The sequence below is a fragment of the Galeopterus variegatus genome, unplaced genomic scaffold, assembly GCF_000696425.1.
Source record: "Galeopterus variegatus unplaced genomic scaffold, G_variegatus-3.0.2 Scaffold901, whole genome shotgun sequence".
Taxonomy (NCBI): Eukaryota; Metazoa; Chordata; class Mammalia; order Dermoptera; family Cynocephalidae; genus Galeopterus; species Galeopterus variegatus.
Genome location: NW_007727012.1, coordinates 212,968 through 235,249, shown reverse-complemented (window position 1 = coordinate 235,249; position 22,282 = coordinate 212,968). Strand labels below are relative to the sequence as shown.

General features: G+C 34.6%; 1 protein-coding gene across 1 annotated transcript in view; it reads left to right on the top strand.

Annotated features, from left to right (window-relative positions):
* The window catches only part of EHBP1 (EH domain binding protein 1), a 291,263-nt gene that overhangs the window by 230,427 nt on the left and 38,554 nt on the right, over nt 1–22,282 (top strand). The window contains exons 12-17 of the mRNA XM_008573309.1: nt 2,540–2,684; nt 9,597–9,704; nt 12,613–12,737; nt 15,173–15,311; nt 15,481–15,587; nt 18,264–18,387. Coding sequence (XP_008571531.1) covers nt 2,540–2,684; nt 9,597–9,704; nt 12,613–12,737; nt 15,173–15,311; nt 15,481–15,587; nt 18,264–18,387 — 748 coding nt within the window. The remainder of the gene's footprint in view (nt 1–2,539; nt 2,685–9,596; nt 9,705–12,612; nt 12,738–15,172; nt 15,312–15,480; nt 15,588–18,263; nt 18,388–22,282) is intronic.

Sequence of the window (22,282 nt, the reverse complement as noted above, 5' to 3'; positions counted from 1 at the left end):
CCCTTTTAAAATTTTCAGACTTATTAACTTCTAACATTTGGTGCTATTGATTACTCCCTTTTTCTTCAAAGCCTCTTCTACTTTGATTTTCATTAGTGTTTTACTTTTCCGTCTCTTTCTCTGCCCCTTTTTCCTCCCTTATCTAAATACAGATGTTTCCCACGTTTTAGTCAGTGGCCACCCTTTTTCTCTATGGTATCTCCTCATGTGCTTTCATATATTCCTATAACTTAATCCATCAGCTCTGTAGTCATAATTTGACCCCACATCCTAGCATCAATTTCACTTCCCAGCTACCTACTAACTTCTTTACTCAGATGTCCTGCCAGCTCCTCAAACCCAGTCTGTCTTACCCCAAACTTCTTCTTCCTCCTTTCTTATAGTTCCTTTTAGTTTTTCTGTTTCCATTATTAGTGCCACAGTTCTGCTGGTTGCCCAAGTTTAAAACTTCTGAGTCATCTTTTTTCCTTTCTCCCCATCTAATCTGCTCCAAGAATTGATACAGGTATCAATTCTACTGCTAAGGTATTTCTTATATTTGACTCTTTCTATTCCCATTGCCACCATCTTAGTTCTGGATCTCATTATAGCTTCCTTGGACTCTTATGAGAGCCTCCTAACTAGTCTCTTACCTGTCCCTCTATGCCAAACTATCTTATGTACTGTTGCCAGATTAATCTTTCTCAAATACACCTCTGGTTGGTCATTCCTCTGGACTTAAAAAAAAAGGCATACTCATATAAACAAAAACAAACCTTTAGAGGTCCCCATTGTCTTTAGAATAAAATGAAAACACTTCACTCTCTTAGGGACTTTATAGTATCTATCCAGCTTTATTTTTCTTGCCTTGTCTTTATTGTCTTTCTTTTTTTTCTTAAGCGAGTCAAATTTGGCAGTGGGGGGTTATATACCAACTTTGTTATTAAGTTCTGATAAACCACTACCATCAGACCAGCTGTGACTTGTCTTTCTATCACTATTTTTGCACTATGCTCAGGAAAACTAGATTATATCCTTTTTCCCCAATATGCTTTTTGCCTCTATGTATTTGTACTGTTCCTACCTCCCAGTTTTTCCCACATTGACCCACCTAACTACAACTCCCATCTCTATCCATTCCAAATCCTACTCATTCTTCAGGCCCAACTCAAAAACCATTATGCCATGATGACTTCTGTTGCCACTCAGCCAAAAATGTTCTTTTTTTTCCTGAACTTTTGCAGCGTTTTGATCATACCTTCCTATCATGGCTATTTTATCTTTCCCTGAGCTTTTTGAGACTATAAATAGTGAGTCTTCCTGCTTAAAATTTTCATAGAACCTGACATGGTACCAAGGTATGTACTAAAGACAACAGATATAACTCCTGCCTTCAAGTAGCCCAATTGTAGTGGGAAGGAGGCATCTCTACCGAGTTATAATGTAACTTGACAAGTATTGTTTTAAAATGGTAATGTACACACTCATATACAAGGTACTATAGTAACATAGAGAAAGTAGCACTTTATTCTACCGGGTGGAGGGGAGAAAAATAGTCAGGGGAGGTTTGGTGGATTTAAACTGAATCTTGAAGAATGCGTAGGAATTAAATAACATGAGACAAGCACGTTCCAGGAAGAGAAAATGACATACTCAAAGCCACAGGTACATGAAGCTACACAATACAAGCAATTTTGTTCGAATAGATATGAAGTTTTATGGAGGTTGGGGGATTTTAAGGGGAGATAAACCTGCAAAGATAAGTTGGGCCAGAATATTTCAGTCTTTGTTTTTTCATAATAATGCCTTATTTTGTGTGCTTTCCAGTGTACAAAGCAATTTCACATTGATTGTTTGCGATTCATAATAACTTTTTTTTAGTAGGCAGGGACTATCTTAATTATTTTAGTATCTGTAGTTTGTAGTTATTTTAAATATCAAAAACCACATTAGATTTTATTTCTTCTTCTCAATGTTCATCTTGGGGAAGAGGGAGTTACCAAAGGAATTTCACATCACTGTTGGGTTATTGTTGGTGGTGGTTTTTAAATCAGAATTGTATACTGATATACTGTCCCCACTCTTACTCCAGCCCCCTAAAGATACCATTTCCTATATTTGCTCAGCATAGTATAGCAGCATTTTCTTCTATGAAAGATGTCTTTTAGCCAGTGCTCTATGCCTTTATTAGCAAATAGCAAATTAAATTCTGTTCTTAAAATTGAAATTCTGTTCTCAGTATTGTGACTTTATTCTATAAGCCTATTTCTTTTATTAATAATAATTCCTAATATTTTTTCAATAACATGTATTGCCAAACATTCTTTAGTTTGAAGTTTTAATGGCCATTTTAATATAATAATTTGTAAATATTTTTTAAAAAATCTGATTCTAGGATGTCTTAAAAATGGTGTGACATCCAACTGATATAGAGCATCCTGCTTATAATGTGGGCCAAGCACCATGCTGTAAACCAGTTACTATCATGATGATCAGATTGAAAATGAAATTGCATTTCTGTCAATTACTGAGTTGGCAACTGTTCAATATATCTTAGCAGCAAGATGAAGAGCGACGTCGGCAGCTGAGAGAGAGAGCTCGTCAGCTAATAGCAGAAGCTCGATCTGGAGTGAAGATGTCAGAACTTCCCAGCTATGGTGAAACAGCTGCAGAGAAGTTGAAAGAAAGGTCAAAGGCATCTGGAGGTGAGTTAAAGAATCTTGTATCATATTCTACAGAGAACCCAGAAGTCTGCAATGGACCTTTTGGGACTTTTTATTCTTACTTCAAAATGTGGCATCAAAAACATAAGTTTCTAACCTATTGATATGTTGCAAAAAAACTAAAGGAAACATAGTAAGAAGATAACTGTTTCTGTTTTCCAGTCAACTTTTTGGCTTAATTTTTAGCAACTCAGGAAGTAGTCTCTTGAAATATGCTTTAGTAAGAAACTCCTACAACCTTTGGTTTGTGATACCCCATGATGCCTCATTAATTGTATTAGGAGTGAGTAAAGTGTAATCAAGTCTTCAACATCCAGATTGTAAGACCTGACAGTAGTGAGCTTTGGTATGAAAGATTTTCACTTTGAACAATACGTTTAGAAAATAGTGCTACCTATCTGGCATTAAAGCCTGATATGTAAGAGTTTTGAATGTCTCCTATCAATGTCTTCTTAGTCTCAGAGGGGGCTTCTTCAACATCTACAGAGATTATTCTAAACTTGATGTTGGAACACGGACTAGATACACAATTAAAGAGAATTGCAGTTTTGCCTCTCAGTGCTCAATTTATACAGCTTTAATTTAGAACTGTTTACATTTTTATTTAAGAAGAGTATATTCAAGAGGGTTGTGGGCTTTTTATTTCAAATGTGTGTAACATATTTATCTACCAAAACATGCCAGGTACTTGTCCTAAATTAATCTTAGAATGCTAAGATCACCCTGATGAGTAGGCAAGTGAGGACTTGAATAAGACCTTAGAGGGCTGAAAGCTATTTCTAGGTCAATGATAAGTTTCTTCAAAGTATACTAAAACTTACTGCTGTGTTTCCAATTGATTCCTTGTATTAGAAGATTATTGCGGTAGAGAATTCTAACTAAAGCCTATAGCATCTAACCTTCCATCCCATAAATCTGAAAGCTTCTTCCCCAAATAGTTGTGTATCTATCACTCTGCTTTTCTTAGAATGTTATATCTTCATTAACTCTTTATCCTATCTTTTCAACTCCTATTATTCTGGATTTTTATTGTAATTTCCACACACACTACTACAGTTTTATAGTAATATCAGTAACTTCTTACAGCTATATTATATAATGCTATGATAATTTTCTTTCATTTATCATTAAAAACAAGGTGTTTCTTTTATTACAAAAATTCCATATCTTCCAAGTAAGTCTTATAAATCTTTACCTCCTTCTATCTCTGAATGATAGAAAAACCGCCATATTCTTTACCCTCCAGATAGACTGTTCCAAAGCTACTAATGCCACCTTACTGTGGCATCATAACACCATGTAGGAGAACAGTAATAGGATGGAGAGGCATCCAGTGTCACTTTTATTTATTTTTCCAGTGGTGAGCAGATAACAATGCTGTATGTATTAGTTGTAAACTCTGGGAAGGCCAAAAATTAAACTTTTTTTGTGTGTGTGTGTCTTTTTCGTGACCGGCAAGGGGATCGCAACCCTTGGCGTGGTGTCGCCCACACCGCGCTCAGCCAGTGAGCGCACTGGCCATTCCTATATAGGATCCGAACCCGTGGCGGAAGCGCTGCTGCGCTCTCAGTGCCGCACTCTCCCGAGTGCGCCACGGGCTCGGCCCAAGAATTAAACATTTTTAATTAATGGTGTGGGATGGGTCAGCTATGTACTTGGTCCTGACTTTATAATCCAAACCCAGTTGAGGCTAAACTAGGACTAGACTAGGCAAAGAGACTTTGTCAGTGTTACAGCCCAAAGAATGGGTATCTTACCTACTTGGTGATGAGGGAAAGTAAAGACATGAATTTGGCATCATTCAGCAGTCAAAGTAAATAAAGTAAACAAAGGACAACTGAGGATTGGACCTGTAGCGATGGCAAGGAAATACAAACTAGAACAGAGAAAGCCAGGTGAAATGAAGAGGGAGCAGGCTTTGACAGATGACTTATGAGAACTTGCTGAAAAGTAAGGTTCCCTATTCCTGAGGGGACCAAAGTGACCAGAGTCCATTTCTCCCATAGAATACAACATACCTTGGATGTTGGAAGCAGACACATATCTTAGAGCTAAGATTGACCTAAGACAAGTGGAACAGGCCTATTCCCTGTCCTCAGGGGTATGTCTTGGCCTATCTTCTTAAAAAGATATGGATCAGTCTAGGTCTACTCTGGCCTCAAGGTCTAAGCTGTAGCTATTGAGACTGGGAGTTTGGGAAAGACTTTAAGGACAAGGAAGAGAGTAGGATTCTTGCCTGAAATTCAACCGTTTGTACATATGCGTTTATCTATTGAGCAGTGCCAGCCACTGTGCTAGGCAAGGATTCAGCAAATTTCCTGGAAAGGGCCAGAGTAAATACTTTAGGCTTTGCAGGCCATATTGTCTCTGTCCCAACTACTCACCTTTGCCCTTGTAACGTGAAAACACCCTTGACATACATGTGAATGAAAGAGCGTGGCTGTTATTTATCCCAAAAAGGTGGTGAGCTGGATTTTGCCCCTGGCCTGTAGTTTGCTGGCCCTTGCATAGCAAATTCAGAATTCACTGGGGGTTCAGTACAGTCTAATTCTTAAGTGAAAATGACCCTGGTAAGGTTGATAAATCAGGGGAGAAAATTAACAAATTAGTGTTCACACCCAATGTCTAGTAGGAATCATCAAGCCTGCGATTTTGCTAAGGAGTAGTGTGAAAGGAAGAGAGATGATTTGAGACCAGCCTAGGTGGAGTACTAGGGTAGGAAGATTTTAGAAGCAGTAGAACAGAGTGACAAAGAAGAGAAGGCAGTGAAAAGCTGACATAATAAGGTAGGTGCACAGCTTGGGGAATGTGTTGTACATGATCATCACTCAGATGCACTGCTTGAATTCACTTGGAAAAGCTCACTGTTCTGTTCTCAAGCAGCAACCAACCTCTGAGAAAAGGAAACTTACTGAGTTTGAGGTGAGGTATCGGCAGTTTCATGGTGTCCATAGAAAATGCATGCACGGTGGGGCCGGCCCGGTGGCGCACTGGATAGTGCGCCGCTTGGGAAGCGCGGCGGCGCTCCCGCCCGAGGGTTCGGATCCCACATACAGACCGGTTCCCGCTCACTGGCTGAGCGAGGCGCGGGAGCAACGCCAAGGGTTGCGATCCCGTTGCCGGTCCCGGTCCGGTGCGGGGGCGACACTGAGGGTTGCGATCCGTTGCCGGACACGGAAAAAGACAAAAAAAAAAAAAAAAGAAAGAAAATGCATGCACGGTATTTTAGGTCATGTATAGCCATGTATTCAAGCAACCCACTTGCATCATATTGCAACCAGAAACAGCCTAATTCTTGTGTCAGTAACAGTTCACACCTTTCCTAGGAACTACAGCCTAACTTTTACTTGTCCTCCATTTGACATATGTGTAGGGCTTATGAAAGAATCAGGTGATATTGTGGTGTACTGTATATGACTTTTTCAATTTCTGCATCATTTTATAGTTATTGACCTGTAATGGCCTCATTTTAAATCCTTATTCTATGTAACAAAATTATGGGTTCATTTGATTGTATTGTATTTTCCTTGGCAAGGTATAGGTGTTTGGGGACAAAGTTTATAGTGTTTTTGTTTTTAGTTTTTGTTTTAGTTGTATTGTGGTCAGAGAATATGGCCTAAATTTCTGCTTTGGGAATTTATTAAGGTTTTATTCTGCCCAAATAAATATTAAATTTTTGTTGATGGTCCATGGACACATTTGCAAGGGAAGTGGTTACCTTGCTTTAAGATGATATTATATTGTATATCATATTATTATCACATATTATATGTGTTATATATCACCTAATATATTGTACATGGTATGTATTTGTGTATTATATTTTATATTTTTATATATGTATTTATTTGGTAGCTTATCACTTTGATTTGACTTAGGTTAGGATCATTTAACTTTAAAATAACATTTTGGCCTCTCTTTGATTTAGATAAAGTAGTGTACTTTGTTTTGCATTTCAAATAAATATAGAAAACAGTTTTTTTATTTTGTCCATAGGAATGTATACGTGTCTGCACAATATTTATTATTTCAGTTAGGTCAAATAGATTTAACTAAATTTGTTGAGCCAAAATAAAATCGTACAGGCCTTCCTTAATTCTTATTTTCAGCTTCTATTAATAATATAGTATATTATAATATTTGTATTATGTTTTCTGTCTTTTGTTTGATTTCTAGAGAATAACTAAAAGTTACTAATTTTATGGTTACCTTTTCTGAAAATAAAAAATAATTGTAATATAAATGAAAATTTTTTTTCTGAATTTTGCTCTGAGTATGCTTTTAATAACAACCTCAGTTTCTTTTTTAAAATTGCAGATTTTTTTTTAACTGTTGCCACATATCCTGGTTTCATTCAAATTCTCTATAAATGAAAAGTATAAGATTGGCCTTATAGCTGTGCTGTTAATCATACTATTAGGATCCCTATTTTACTTATAGTACTGTGCAGTGTTAACTGGAATGCATTTTCACATCTAATCTCCTTCCACCTTTTCCTGCACAGATAATATATGCCATACTTGCAAACCAGATCTGTAGTTTACTTTCTGCCTTGCTTGCCTACTGGGTTTTCAGTGGTTAACCTTAAAGAGATGTGTGTGTGCGTGTGTGTGTGTGTGTGTAGTATCTTTAAATACACGCACACATGCATGTACACACAAATGCATATGCACTTTAATTTTGTTAGAATGTATTTAGAGCATTTCCACAAGTGTTAGGAAATGTGTAACATTAACTGTTGAAAAGATTTCAAGGTTCATCGTAAAACTAAAGACAGCAATTGGAAGGAAAGTAGAAATCCATTCTTAAAAAGAAAGACCTGAGCTGTATAGACGATCAATTTTTACTCTTGTCCACCCAAATAATAATCCTTTTATCTAATACATATATGAACATTGAGTTAACTCACTCAGCATTACTGGTGAGTGGTAGTATAGATAGAGATTTCATTTAGCCTAGAAATAAAATGAATGACACCTGTTTAACATCATATAGGAACCTGGCACAGTGTAAGTGGTAATGAAAGGATGTGCAATTTTCTGCATGTCCTTGGAACCTGAAAGTACCCTAACCTAACCACATTTCCAGACTTAACTATTTCTTTTCATAGCAATGCCATCATTCTGGTCACTCAATTGCTGGTGGGTCAATTGCGATGTCTCCCTCACCCTTACTCTTCCTCAATGTTCCTTCGATCACAAACCAATATCCAATTGATTTTCATATCATGTTGTACCCACTCCCAATTCTTCTATCCTAGGTTAGGCTCTCCGTGTTGAGTTTTGTACTTTAACTCTATATTAATTATGGTCAGTAATAATCAGTGTCGGCTGATTGTTAGCAGCAAAGTACTGCACTAGATCCCAGAAAACTGTTAATAGTGAGCTATCTCTGATGCAGAGTGATGCTGAGGAAGTGTTCTCAACACCGTTTTAGTGCTCAGGAAATATTTGTTTATTCATCTGCTAAACTACAAAATTATTTAGAGAAAAATTTATGAGGACAGTGAAGTTTGAAGATACTTACTTTTATGAAATGAGTCAAACACAGTTTGCTAAGCACGGTTGATTAGAAAAAAAAAATCTCTCAACTGAGTGTGCTTTAATAACATAGCCAACCATAATGCCTTAGGTAATTCTTTGAAATCATTTAACGATGTTTTCATCTCTATGCTTCTGTTTCTCCCCTGGGGGCACTTCTCAATCTTTTTCTTTGTTTTCTTCTTCTAAATGGCTTACATAGTAGATGGGAAGTCTTCAATATTTGTAAGCTATTATCGATATTAATGCTCACAGTAAGTATTTACTGGGGAAGCCAAAAATTAAACATAAAGGTGTACAGTTTGAGAGAGGGACAAATGTTGAGGGATTAACCCAAAACTATAGAATTTAGGACTTTCTCAATTGGAAAAATCTTTGGAATACCTATTAATCAAAGTTGCCCAATAAAAAATAAATTGCGGAGTAGTAGGGGTATTCTTCAACTTCCAGCGCTAGACAGCTATTTCTCCAAAAGGTGCATTGCCTGTCAACAACAGAATGTTAAGCTAAACCTCTAATATGCAAATCAAATTAATGGTATGCCTAGTCAAAATGTATGGGATTCAAAATTACTTAATTTTATCACTAGGATTTGGAGAGAGAAAAATATATACTAGAAATATTTAATGTAAAAAAATTGACACCATTAATTAATTATGACCTAAATAAAGCATTTTACTAAGATAGAAAAAATGAGACTTCCTCATTCCCATGTATTTAATTTTGAATTATAATAATTTTTCCCAGCTTTAGCTGTCCCAAGATGTGTTGTCTTAGATGTTTCTAAATCTTCTGTTGTATAAAGGTATTGCCTATTCTAGTCTCGTAATCTATGCTTTTATGATAATAACTTTATGATTATTAATAGCACAAAAGCATTCAAGTCTTCATATGACTTAAATATAGCTACAAATTTGTAAGGAATGATGTGTTTCTTTACACATCTATGTCTGATAAATAATAAAAATGTGAAATTTAGAAGTATTATTTGATGACTTTGTTACCAAACCAACTTTATTTTTATGTGCTATTATTACAGTATACTAATAGATTACACTTTAAAATACAGGGACTTAATGAGCTCAGTGATTCAAAGACAACATGTGGCAAATTGTCAGAACCTTTGCGTCTGCTTTGATGTGATAATTCAACTTTGACATATGAATGTAAAATATTAAATGTTAATCCAATAGTGAAAAAGTGACTTAAAACTGATTTCTTAACTTGCTTATCCGTGTCAGGCCTCAATTTGAGGGACTGTCATTAAAAATACTGGTTTTTCTTCTTTAGTGTTTTGGACAAATGATATAAAATGTAAATAATATACTAACATTATTGCTACATGTTCCTACAGATGAAAATGATAATATTGAGGTAGATACTAACGAGGAGATTCCTGAAGGCTTTGTTGTAGGAGGTGGAGATGAACTTACTAACTTAGAAAATGACCTTGATACTCCCGGTAATTTCAAATTATAAATGTTTTGTGTCCTGCTGCATGGCATACTTTATGGTTATATTTACATTATTTCATTAATAATAATAATTTCTTTTGGTAGTTTTATTACATCTTATGTCCTCACAAATCATTTAGCTAAATCCACCTTCCACCAATTTTATGTTATTTTGTTTTAGGTTGAATGTTAAAATTAGCAATAACATTGGAATAGCAAATCGTAGCTCTGTTCTCTTATTACTAAGATTGACTATTATATTTTATGTTACATGAGACAATTTGTAGGCATTCAATAATTGGTTCACTTCTCAGCTTTAAAAATTTTGTATGATATAAGGTATATATAGAGCACATATATATATATATATGTATTATATATATAATATATATGAAATACTCTAAATGTAATATATATATGGAATACTGCAAATGTAAATCTAAATTTAGTAGTCTTAGTTGTAATATTACTTTGCAAATTTTGTGCTTACTTTAAGTATTTAAATATTACTACTAATAAATTATTTCATACATACTTAACTGATTATGAGACATTTCTTATGAAAACTACATATATAGACTGCTACTAAATTAATCCTACATCAGCCAATCAGTAAATCACATTGGCAATTGACCTTTGTAAATTCTTGCTTAAAATATAAAAATACTTGCTGTTGGTTTTTAATAGATGAGTGTTCCATACGTATTGCCTTTGTAAGCCAGCAGCAAGTAGCAATCCAAAGTTTTGTCTACCTGAGGGGTTCCATAAATGCTTATAACAATAAAAAGTCTTTGGCGTTTTCTTTAGATTTAACAGTAAGGAGGCAAAGTCCCTAATATTTATCGTTCCCTGTAAAAGCTACAGGGAGTGAGATCAGGCATTCTTTTCTCCATCCCTGTTGTGTCTGCAATGCAAACTTGCTTTGTTTCTTCCCCTGTTTGAAATTGTGCTATTACCTCTCCAAGAAACAATTGACCAGGGTCTTCCTAACCATAAGGAACACCCGAGAAAACCCATGTTCTTTTTCTCAGTAGCTCCTTCATGGCCCAGTATTAAATTATACTGTTGATAGACAGAGGTCAGTATATTTGTAATTGTGCAAGTCCAAGAGAATGCTGATATTTAAGGAAAACTTTTAAGTGTTTAACCCAAAATTAGAACTACGTTTTAATTCTTTTTGTTTAAAATACTGTAGAACTTGGGTAGGTCTGATTTTTCTTTTTGAAAAGATTTTTGTTGTTGCTTACTCAACCTCCCAACACAACCAGCACCAAAGACTTTATCAGAATACCATCACTTTACTGCTGAGGACATCCATAAGTACAGAATGGAAACTTTAACATTCAGTTCATGGAAATATAAAATCAGGGACAATAATTGATGCATGTGTCCTTATTTTACAGTAGATTATGAAGACAGGAAAAAATTAGCCATTTCTTAGGTGAGGGGAGTTTTCTAGTTTCAGCTGTAGCAAATTTGTGGGATACCTTAAAGACTGGTTAATTTAATCCTGAAAGGTTTGACTCTTGTCCTTTTAAAAATTCTCTATTTTATGTATGCCAGAAAAGAAAATACATGACAGTCTTCCTGTTTGGAGTTCACTAATATATTGTTTACAGCTGTCAAGCATGCCATAAGTGTTGGCATGTGCATAGACAGTCTTCCCAATTCAGATCTCTGGTATACTTCATGGCAATAAGAAATAGGAATGCAAACTGGAATCTAGAAGCACGTAGAAAATGTTATGAGTTTTATCCTTGCTTTATTTTCCCCAAAATTCTTTTTTAATATGTATATAAAAGTCATGATGTTTTAATAATAAATTGTTTAATCTTTATCTTGATTTGACCATAGTTCATCAGATATTGTTTAAAAAGAGAAGCCTGGCAATATAAACTGACCAATTTGCATGAAAGTAATGATAATAGCATTTATTAAGAGTCTTATAATTAGAAAAGTTATTAATCTTTATGAAAAATACCATTCTCCAAATGGTTGGCATGTCTTTTACAACCATTTTATTAAAGAGTTGCTTTGTATGAATTTGTTTAAGCAGATTGTATTTCCACTTGTTTCTGAACTGTTTTATTATTAAATATTAATGTCCTTGCTAAAAATAATTTGAAAATGTTTATTTTAAAAGCCATGGCTATATTTTATTTATTTTAGATTTCTATCCATATATAATACATTCCAAAAATGTGATCATCTTTATCATATTTCTGCCATCTAAGTAGAAGATATTTGTAAACATATACCTTGTTTCAATGTTGGGTATATGTGTACACATTTTATTTATTTTAGATTTCTATCCATATATAATACATTCCAAAAATGTGATCATCTTTATCGTATTTCTGCCATCTAAGTAGAAGATATTTGTAAACATATACCTTGTTTCAATGTTGGGTATATGTGTACACACATAAACACTGGATTCTAACAGTGTGTACGTAACTATCTGGATCCTGTTAAGAACTTGTTTTACTGTGGCATTATATGTATGAATTTAATATACTAAGGTAAGATAATTGAAACAGTAATATAATTTAGAATCAAATGTGTCTTTTCTCTAAATATCTAGTTTGCTGTAATAGCTTGTTTTATTATGTATAACCTATGCAGTTACTTATATAAAGATTGCATAAGTATAAAATTACTATTAACTATAATATTACTGAGTCATCTTTAGGTATGTTGACTATATTCTTTAAGAGGAATGATTTTGAAGGGGGAACATGTATGTACACATATGTAAGGAGTTCTGCATGTGTCTAATCTGATATGTTACTTTACAACTTTAATGTCCTTTTCTTTTTTTTTAAAGTAATATCTTTATGATGTCACCTAAAATTGATAGCCTACACACCTAAATGCGTATCACTCAGTTATTCATGGTATTTGCATATTTAACAGAACAAAACAGTAAGTTGATGGACTTGAAGCTGAAAAAGCTCCTAGAAGCTCAGCCACAGGTGGCAAATTCACTCTCCAGTGCAATCCAGAAGGCTGTACCTGAGAGCTCAGATCAAGACATTAAGGTAAATCTCACTTGTTTAAAACATTTGCTCAGCTTTATGTGTATCTAGTTTCTACTGTTACTATATAATCCTGAAAACAAACTGTTACCAAATTCTTCACATTAAGATTAAGGTATAAAAATTTTTATCAAATAGCTAATAAATTAAAATTTCAATCTGGTAGTCAGAATTCATATACTGTTTTTCAGAGAAACTACTACTTTAAATTGCTATTTCAAGTAAAAGTAGAGGGTATATAGAAACTATTCTTGAACTTTATATATATATGTATACTTTGCTAAGAATATTGCTAAGAGAATTCTAGAATATTTTTCTATCATCCTCATTCTTCTTCCTCTTTACATGAACTAGAATTTATGTTATTTATAAGAATCTATCACACCTGAAGGTGGTGATGTAATTAAATACAAGTGTTTAAGATACGTGAATGTGTTTTTGTACCATTATGAATGTTAACCTTGTGTAGGACTTTAGCCAAAATGCCACATTATAACAATATTATTATTGTTATTAGGCTATTTATATTATCCCCACCCACAAGCTCCTCCCTTTTCCTCATAGTGTATCATTAGTATTTCTCTAGCTTTAGGGCACTTCCAGTCTTGTATAACTTTTCACCCACCTGCAGACCATGGGGACTGCCTTGCTGACTGAAAGGATTTCCTTCCCCTGACAGAGATGCTTTGAAGTCCCAAAACAATGACTTTCATTGCTTTTCCCGTATATTGTCGGTTTCTATAAATTGGTGATGAAAGTGTGTGGCAGCGCCAGAGGACTTTTGGTCTCTATTTTTGAACAAAAGGAAGCCTGGATCAGGTCTGATTTTTTGCGTTCAATTTAGCTTTCTGCAGTGGATTTAATGTGGAATGAAGCTGGCCTAAGAATAATACAATGGATTGAAAAGGCTAACTGAATTAGTGGGTTTAGAGGAATACATTTGTAAAGTGGCAGAAGTCCCTAGTCATAAAAAAGGTTTCTTAAGATGGGATTTGCTGGCTAATCACACTGATATTTTAGCATGTTGCAAGGCCAAAAAAAAATTTAGCTGTGTTTGTTTATTTTGGTAAAGACTTGGGTTTTAGACTACTAGATAGTTATTATAACAGTGGAATTCATACTTTCCTTTAAAAAATAAAAGCCAAAATTGTTTCCATCCTAACTACAAAGCTAGTTAGGATATTTTAAGACGTATTTTTATTCTATAAGTATGATGTTAATGATAAATATATTAGGTAACTTTTTAAAAAATTAAAATAGAGGTATTTGTATTCTTATGGTTTAATCATCTACATAGGTGAAATTTCTGCTCTCCAAAAAGCTCTTATTGAGTAATTTTTAAAGTTATTCCAACAAAAGGTGTGCTTTAAACAGCTTGCCTTTGTATGAATCTTTTTAGCTAAGATTTTGAAAATGGTGTTAATAAGGAATACACAGAGTCCATCTGTTCTCTTGAAGCTTTTAGCATTGATTTGGGGTTTTATTTTTTTTTTTAATAAAATGCAGTTTACACATTTATAAATGAGGCATTCTGTGTTTGTGGAAAAGGATAAACTGTTACCTTCCCTTGAGGATTCTGTATCCCAGGCCTCCTTGAGGCTAGAGAATAGGCCATTGGAGGGCTTCCTCATTACCGATTGTCTCAATGCAGAGGAAGGGCAAAGTCTTGGTAGCTTTTGATAACCAGTTTCAGCATTCAGCAGGCTTAGCTATTAGTCATGCATCTTAGCCTTTCCCTATTTACTTTCAAAACACTTAATAAAAATAATAAAAGATTAGGTATAAAATGAAATATTTGTTTGGTACACAGCACCTCGGTATCTGCAGCTTCCACACACCGCAGTGGTTCAGTCTTCTGGGATATTTCTTGTTGATAGAACCATTTGAATTTGTTACCAGTATTAACATAGGAAGCTCTGGGAAAGATAATTGTAGTTTCCTTAGCTGTAAAGGGCTTACTTACAAATCTGGCTTTGGAAAGTTATAGCTGATGAAATACAGTTCAGTGGGGTAGTACTATAATCCTACCTTTTAGCTTTCATCCAGCATTAATGGTTTATCTCAATGGGCATAAAATTAGAAACTAGTTCTTCTTGTCATACAAGTCTGTGGGACTGTACAAACTGATGGGGCAGAATAGTGGGGAGAATAGAAGGCAACATGGCTTTTAAATGATACATACCACTGGGAGAAGACACAAGTTCATAGTATCTGGTATGTCAAAGTTATCGAGGGTTTAAGCCATGCGCCCCAAAGTTTTTGATTATAGGCAACAGAATTTGAAGTTGAGCTATTTTGAGTACTTTGAAATCCTTTTTCTTTAAAAAAAAAAGTTTCTAAATCAGCATTATCTTAAATCACTGAAAGTTGCCTTACTAATGTTTAATTCCATGTTTATAAAATGAGGACTGTCTTACCATGTGTTGTTTTACTTTTAGAACGGCACGGAAGATCTCCGGACTGAGCGATTACAAAAAGCAACAGAACGTTTTAGAAATCCTGTTGTGTTCAGCAAGGATTCTACAGTCAGAAAAACTCAACTTCAGTCTTTCAGTCAATATGTTGAGAATAGACCAGGTAGGAACACTTTTTAAAATGTTTCCCATCTTATGACTTAACAGTATTTAACGATATACATACGTACACCTATATATATAAGCCGATAATGTAAATCCGCATTTCAATACACAAATATCAAGCTTTATAATAATTTTACATGTCTTCTCCCCCCTCCCTTTTTTTTAAGAGATGAAAAGGCAGAGATCAATACAGGAAGATACAAAGAAAGGAAATGAGGAGAAGGCAGCGATAACTGAAACTCAGAGGAAGCCATCAGAAGATGAAGTGCTTAATGTATATTAATTTTTTGTGTGGTTTCATGATTGCTGATAATTCCAAACTGTATGTGGAAATAGTGCCTTTATTTGTTAAAATGAGATGTTAGGTTTTTTAAGATGTCAATCTCCAGTGCATTCAAAGCAGAGTGAGAGGGGTGCACTGTTGAATTAGTCTGCAGTGTGGTGATAATTGTCAGATAAAAAAAATGAATTTTTCAGAGTTCCACAGCCCCAGCTTCCTTGAGACATTTCCATCAGGGCACTTCCCATAAAGAGATTCTAGTATTGATCTACCAGGAGGATTTTAATTATTACAATAGCAGATACCGCAGAGCTGCAGTTAGAGGGAAAAGTCACATGAGACCTGCTAGAATTTCTCAGCCAACCCATTTTGTTGGCTTGGGTTAATGGGTGTTCAACCTTTCCATTATCCAGATCAGCCGTGAATTACTAGCTGAATGATGTTTGCATTAATATAATATATATGGTAATTTCTTCACTTAATTAACGGGGAGGTTCAGCTCAGTAGGGGTATGGGCTGATCATGTGTAAAATTGATTTGTGAGGGAAATATTTGATAGACCGCAGGGAGAAAGCTGCTTTTGATGGACAGCTGCAGGACAGAAGCAGGAAGAACAAGTTTTAACTTGAATTTTTGTCTAGGAGCATAGCTATCTTTAATGGTGCTACTTTTTTATTATCTACAGTTTGTCTAAATATTTTCATTGTGTTTACTGTTAGAATATTCATTGTTAGATTTTAAAATCCTTATAAATGCACTCAGTTGCCAACTACATTTTAGGGCTCTAAAACCTTCTCATTTTAAGTTGTTCATTTTAGAAGACCTAGAAAGGTCTTAGTACAAAGAACAGCTTAGTGGTATAGCCTGATGAAGTATTTGGTATAAGTTATAAGTTACAGAATACTTGAGTATACTATATACTCACACTAAAGAAACCTGATTGTGAAATTTGTTACTATTTTTAACTGGACTAATCAGTAAAAGCAATGAAATTTATGTGTTGCTTATCACTTCGACTTTCTTATATCTTTGTTACTCATATTGTCTTTGCAAACTACTACATTCGTTTTGTCCCTCTGGATGGGAATAAGAAAAGGAAAAGACCCTTTTGAAAATGCTCTGCTATCTGGCAGATAGGTTCAAAAAGGATTCACCAGATTATTCCAGATTTTAAAGTTACCATTAGCATTTATTCTGTTATTATAATTTTTCTGTATATTTTGTATTGAGATGGAAGAATATCCATTTTGTATGAATTTTTAAAAAATACAGTGACTTTTTTGTCAAACTATCCTGAGAAATTATCAGTGTTAAGATTTCTTAAAATATTTCAACTTTAATTTTGTCAACTGCCATAATCAATTTAACAATGTCGGTATAAATTGAGTTCACGTGTAAGGACAAATCATTTTTCAAGTTCAAAAGGTATGTAGGTTATACATACAGTTAGACATATTTATTGATCATGAGAATTCCAAAATATGCTCGTAATTAATGATCTTGTTTTTTGTTTAAGGAGTAACAAAAGATAATTTTTCATAGCTTCTTAGAGATTAATATGCTTCTAGGTAGGGAAGAGATTTGACAAATGAAGATTGTTCACATTTATTTTTCTGAATAAATAACAAGTGTTGATGACAGTAGTGGTAGTGGTGAGAGTATCACTTAAGCATTTCTTTAATATTTCTCAGCTACTTAGTTCTCTTAGCCCTAGAAATGTCAAAAGGTAGACAGGTATTCCAAAGGGAGCTATAATTAACCCATTTTTGTGATTATGTCATAAATAATAACCCTGCCCCTAATGATTTAAATTTGTAATATGAAAATAAAAGTTAAGACTATACTGGCACTTTATAATAGAGTTGCTATTTCAAATTAAACTTTTAAGAATAATTTTTTAACATGGATTGTTATGAAAAGTAAATTTTCAAATTGAAATCCAAATTTGGATAAATGGAAGATTAAACAAATCAGTATTAATTACATTGGATTCTGTGTAGCAAGGTTTGAAACCACCTGTCAGGTTAGAATTAGCAGCTGTAATAATTAGTAATACATCAACAGAATGACATGTTAAAGTACAGGAGCCAGCTGGAGGGAAAACTGGAGATATTGCAAACTTCTTTTTTATCTTTTTTTATCATTTTAAATAGTATAGTCACTATGAAAACAAAAAATGTGTCTTAATTTTGTATTTTTATAGAACAAATCTGTCTGATTCTCTCAGGTTGGGTACTTTAAGGATCAATTTCTTAGTAAAACTCCATTTTTGTATATTATACTTTTGAAGTAAAGATGTCATTGGTGTTTGTTTTGAAAATCACCAAAGGGACAATTCTCTTTTGTCATTTTTCATGCTTAGATAACTCTGACTTAACTCTATGGGGAATTTTTTAAAAAATTAGTGTTAACCTTTTAAGTCTTGCAAATCCGAGTGTGAAATTATAAATATAACACTATAAACAGGTGAAATATTCTCTATTTGCAAAAGTTTGGTACGCATAACACGTGAAAAATTTCTGAGTCATAGGGAGTTGCTTTTTGGTACTAAGGGTGATGATACTAAGGGTGTATTTAGTTCTCTAGGTAAGTGCTTTAGTAAGTGTTTGTAGAAAGGAAAAATGCAACTTACAAGTGATTTTTTTTCTTCCTGTTTGTTCTCGTTAACAGAAAGGGTTCAAAGACACCAGTCAGTATGTTGTAGGAGAATTGGCAGCACTAGAGAATGAGCAAAAGCAAATTGACACCCGTGCCGCGCTGGTGGAGAAGCGCCTTCGCTATCTCATGGACACAGGTACGGTGCCCAATTACACTGTAAACAGTTTTGGCAAATTGAGCGTTCACAAACTCTTATAGAGTTTTGGAAGTGTGAATCTTTGAAGCCTGAATGTTCAGCAAAACTGCCTTGAAAATAAAAAGGCTGTGATTTGCAGCCACCTCTCTGGGCCCTGGTGATAAGAGTGCCTTCATGGGAAGTGATAACTCGCCCTGATACCGTGTGAGCCAGCACTATTGAACAGTGTGCTCATCCATGCAGAGTTGGAATACACATCTGTGCCTCATTGATATGCCACTGCTTAAAAAAAAAGTAAGATCTTTACTGTTCTACTGATTCATTGGGAAAAAAAAAGATTTGGCCAGCTAAAGCCATGTACTGCATGAAACAGCACTGTGCATAGGGGACGGCTCCATGGACTAGATCACTGAAATTTGAGAATACTATCTGGTTACTGATGCTCCACAATTTTTTCCCCCAAGAGAACAGGTTTTTAAGAGTCTGTAATACTTTGTGTCACAGTTGTATTTGAAAGGATTAAAGTATATAGAAATGTTCATAATGATGGGTTAGAGCAGCAAGTTAGCTCCTAACCAGAAGGTAGACTGGTATTTAGTGCTGATTGCCAATAGTGATTGAATAGATCTAAGAACACAATAAGCTATTGGAAAGTAACAGTGAGTATGTATGTATGTGTGTGTTTCTTTTAAAATGGTGCTCCTACAAAAGGATAAAAATGAGAAGTTAATTCAAATAATTCACACCAAGTTAAAAATGTTATATTAAGAAAAAATGTCAAAAATAAGAGTGGAAAATACATTTCTTTAATCTAATTAATTGCTTTAATTTTATATCAGTGTTAAAATAGAGTAGCATGATTTAGGACCAAAAAGCTCTCCTGAACTTCTTCGTAGTTTCTAAAAATATATTTATAAAAAAAGAACTCCTCCAAAAGTAAGCATTTATATGGGACATTTGAAAATACATATATTAGTGAAATAAGAATATATTAGAACAGGAAAGGACTTTAGGCTTTATCTGGCCCAGTGGGTTTCATACTGTGTTCTGTGGAGCCCTAAATCTTTTTCAGAGGCAGCTCAGGGGCTGTCAGGACAATAGGGAGCAGAAAGCAGACAGGCATTTGGATTCCTTACCTTACTTCAAAGTGGCTCTGAGTTTATTTATTTGAAGTAGTGACTTTCTTGGAAGCATTTGTTTGAAAAAAGGTTCTACTGCTTAAAGTTAAAAACCAAAAAAACTTTTTTGGGAAAACTATTACCTAATTCTGTCATATACAGGTGAGGAGACAGAGGTACAAGAAATGCTGAAGGTCACACAGATCACTAAGTGTCAGATCTTAGACTAGAATCCAGGTCACAAGAACCCTATCACATAGGACCTGTCTACCTACACCTGGTTACCTAGACCACTCTCCTAACATGTTATATACATGCTCAGTCTTTTACATATACTGTTGTGTAGATTCAGCATAGATCCATAAACCAATATATTGTTTCACATTTGGAAATTTTTCTTTGGTTTCTCGGGGATTTTGAAAATATTAGCTATGTTAGCTATATAAAAATGTAAATAATAGTGTAATTTCTGTATGACGTTTTAAAATTATTTCATTTGAATATTTTAAGGAAACAAACAGAAAATTTTTTTTGTTAAACAAATGGAAATTAATGCCAAGGTCAAGGGATTGGTTCCCTGTACTGGCCAGCTGCCAAAAAAAAAGAAGCAGACAATCCCTGTTTGTGTTGGATAAATTAGATATTACTCTATAACAAGCCTTATGCCAGTAGTGAAAAAGCTAGAAATTCTGTTTTCTTTTCTTCTTTTGTACTCAGGGCCTATTTATTGAGGTTTCTAACCAAAATAGACTCAAGTTCTCTTTCCCACCCTACATATCACCAGCGAAGCTTTGAAACAGCCCCATTCCAACTACAGATCATTCATTATCTGAAAGACAGTTACAGACTGTAGATTGATTCTGGAATCCCTTCGAGACTTATGTTCCTTATTCTACAGGACAGAATCTGATCCTTGCTACTGCAGAGTCAGACTAAAACTTACTTGGTCCCCCAACTTTATAAACTGCAAGAATCACCCTGGACTGTATTGAACCTCCTTAGCACAAGTAATGTTTTAAGATTTGCCTAAAATCTAGTTAGTGTCTGAAGTAAGAGATAAGATATTACAGAGTGAAAGCAAATATTTGTTCTTTGCCTTTTTGGGTTTCAGTACATGCCAAGTTTTCATTTATTATAATGGTACCTTTTTTTCTTGTTAGAGATTTCAAGGTACTTTTTGAATCTCAGCCTCAGAATTAAGCAGAGCAGATAGTATCCATATTCTTTACATAATGAAACTCAGACTCAAAGGAAAATGACTCGTTTAAGTTGACCTCATTAGTAATGATAGAATTAGGGCTTGAACCCAGGTTTTTAGGTTTCGTAGCTCTTGACTTAGCCCTCTTTTCCCCACCATGTCTTCTTTACAGAACAAATATATTCTATTTGCTATTTCAGGTTTTTATATACTTGTAGATACCAACTATATTCAATTTTTTATTGATTTGAAATTCACATAACATAAAATTAACCATTTGAAAATATACAGTCCTGTAGCATTTAGTACATTCACAGTGTTGGGAAATCACCACCATTGTATATTTCCAGAAGTTTTCTATCACTCCAGTCAGAAAGTCTGTACTCATTAAGCAATAACTCTGTTTCTTCCTCTCCCAATCCCCTGAGAATTTCTAATCTACTTTCCGTCTATATGAATTTGCTTTATTCTAGATAATGGAATCAAACAATATTTGCCCTTTTGTGTTTGGCTTCTTTCACTTTACATAATGTCTTCAAGTTTCATCCATGTTGTAGCATGTACCAGTACTTCATTCCTTTTTATGGTTGAATAATATTCTGCTGTATGTATATACCATATTTTGTTTATTCATTTATCTGCTGATGGACATTTGGGTTATTTCTACCTTTTGGCTACTGTGAACATTTGTGTATAGGTATCTGTTTGAATTCCTGTTTTCAGTTGTTTTGGTTATATACCTAGGATTGGAATTTCTGGATCATGTGGTAACTCTGCACTCAATTTTAAATGAGTTGCGAGGTTTATTTAGAATTCAGAATGCATTTTCCAAAAGAAACAGTGTTATGTGTCCATATGCCATACAAACCCAGAAAAACCTATTCATTCAAAATATAACTAAATAATATTAATAGTTGTCTAGATCTGAGTCCTAGGTTCCCAGAGCTTGAACAATTCTGGGTTTTAAGCACCACCACGTTGATATTGAAGCTCTTGAATCGTAGGGGGGAGGGGGGTAGAGCCTGGATGGTGGCCCAGACTGCTGGGCATTTCTCCTGGCATGTTGGCAGAAGGATCTAGCAAAAAAATGGGAAAGGAATATAAGAGAAAGCTTCAGTGGGTCATACAACAAGATGGGAGGTGCCAGAAATGAGAATGGGAGTAGCTGGGGAAAGGCATCAATGGCAGAGAGAGCACCTGCACAGATTTATATGTCTGGTTCCTTCTGAAAATTGTTGAGTAATCCTAAATCAATGGTAGTCTGAATACTAGATAGCAATATTGTTTATGTGCGTGTGTGTTTTAAATTGTGCTTGAAAGCATATTATTTTCTGCCATCCCACCTTGGGACCTGTCAAGTCCTTATGCAAATACTAGAGAATTTTTTTCCATCAGCTTTTAATGGCTTGTGGGTGTATGTGTGTGTAATTGTTGTTGAGGAATTATTAATTTCCTAGTACTCAGAGGTCGTAATGATTACTTCTTTGGGAACAGCAAAACTTAGATATATGTGTGCGTTCCAAGCTGACACTTTGTATGTAAGTGTAGCACTGGTGGATCTGTGCCAGCAACATCATAA